Source organism: Opisthorchis viverrini (genome assembly GCF_000715545.1).
Source record: "Opisthorchis viverrini unplaced genomic scaffold opera_v5_493, whole genome shotgun sequence".
Lineage (NCBI taxonomy): Eukaryota > Metazoa > Platyhelminthes > Trematoda > Opisthorchiida > Opisthorchiidae > Opisthorchis > Opisthorchis viverrini.
The window spans coordinates 117,437-119,142 of NW_008752149.1; the positions used below are offsets into that span (position 1 = coordinate 117,437).

Below are 1,706 nucleotides of genomic sequence, written 5' to 3' on the forward strand. Positions count from 1 at the left end.
ATATATATATATATATATATATATATATAATATCCATTCGCTGTTCCGCTACTACCAAATGCGGCAAAATTTACGGTAACTTGTTTGTATCAGCGATTAGTAACGGCGCTTACCGTCAGCCACCCTCGTTTCAAAGTAAAGAAATTGCTTCTCAAATTTTAGTGGTTCGATATGCATTCATGATGATTCCTGTTGATGGCGAGCCTGCGCTATCCACCTTTTTCACCGCAGACTGACCTAACTCAACAAAGAGCTCTTGATAGAATTTTCACAGAGGTCATCCTTCCTTGTAGCTTGTACCATGTCTGGCCATTTGCACTCACAATGTTGGGTCCAGGTTCACACGGTTGATTCTCATAAAAATCGGGTCCTATTCGCACTCATCTACGGCTGTCACCCCATTCTCCTTTTAAACGCTAATACTGTTCTCTCTCACTTCTGTTCATTCTAGTTCCTCTGATCCGACGAATGACGAGCAATATCCTCCGCCCTACTCCGTTTAGTCGGATGCAGTAAACTTTCCGGTGTCTACGGGACGAGTAGGAAACAATCATCCCCACACATAGCGCTTATGTCTTGGCATTCTCTATTTTCATCGCAGTGCAGTCTCCTTCCCTTTTCGGACGCTTGTATCATTCGTGAACTCAGGGTCGCATTGCTCAGGCGCCTTTTCCTTCAATCCCCCTGCATTATTTTGTCCACCATGTTTTCCCAGTCAGTCTCTTATTCTTCAGGGTATTTGTAATGACCCTAGGTTGTTTCATAGTAAATAAACACTCAGCTTGATATGTGGATGAAAACCACCAACGCTTCGAGCAGTGAGATTCACGGACAGTCACCTGTTTAGCTCTGGAAAAAGTTATCTAGTACATCAGTCATACATTTGTGTTTAGTTGGCTAAGTGTGGTCTATAGGCAATCAAGACTGCCCATTGAGAACCGCCGTTAAGTGACCACTCTCCTAGCAGTAGCGATATTGTGGGACCTCGCAAGTTTAACACCACCTCTGCAGTATGGAAAGATCTGTGCAGTTATCTTTGCAGAAACCGAATCCTCTACCCATAGCTCCCCTATACCGACAACAATCATCCTGTGTTTGCTTGATTCTGCTACAATTTTCCTAATATCTGTCAGCTGACCTCGAGGTGCTGACATGCATTTCGGCAGTATCAAGACAGGCGCTCTTGAGACGACCACTTCTCCGACTAACCGTTCCGAATACAATTAAAGCAATATGGCTTATCACAAATAGACATAGAGGAAAGCGCGTTTCTACACCTGGATTCTTGTCAGCTCGTGTTCCATTCGGTGAGCTTGATATTTTGAAAACGCTCCGTCACCGCGCGGTGTGACATCGTAGCGCGTAGCAAATGGGAATGGGTTGATTAACGCTTTGCTACTGTCTAGATAAGTCCCGTTTATCTTTGATTGTGATTGGTTCCTGTCAATTGGCAAGTTGGCCCGTCCTCTGATTGTCCCAGAAAATTACCAGGTCAATCCAGCGTGATTATTTGTATTCGTTGATGAAATGTGAGTCCGTTTGTGCTCGGACATGTTCGCCCACAAGGCGCACAGGTCCAGGTGTCGGTGTATGGCCGCTTCGAGCATGTCGCTCCCTAAAGTGTCAGGTCATCTTAAGATCCGAAACCATGATAACCGTTTTTTTTTAATTTCCCGAAAGTCGCCACAGTGGCACAATTTCGGCCG

General features: G+C 44.9%; 1 protein-coding gene across 1 annotated transcript in view; it reads left to right on the top strand.

Annotated features, from left to right (window-relative positions):
• Positions 1 to 766, top strand: part of T265_11374 (hypothetical protein) — a gene marked incomplete at both ends in the record, with an annotated part of 13,398 nt that extends 12,632 nt beyond the window's left edge. Inside the window, one exon of the mRNA XM_009178013.1 lies at positions 452 to 766. Coding sequence (XP_009176277.1) covers positions 452 to 516 — 65 coding nt within the window. The remainder of the gene's footprint in view (positions 1 to 451) is intronic.
• Between the last annotated feature and the right edge of the window lie 940 nt (positions 767 to 1,706).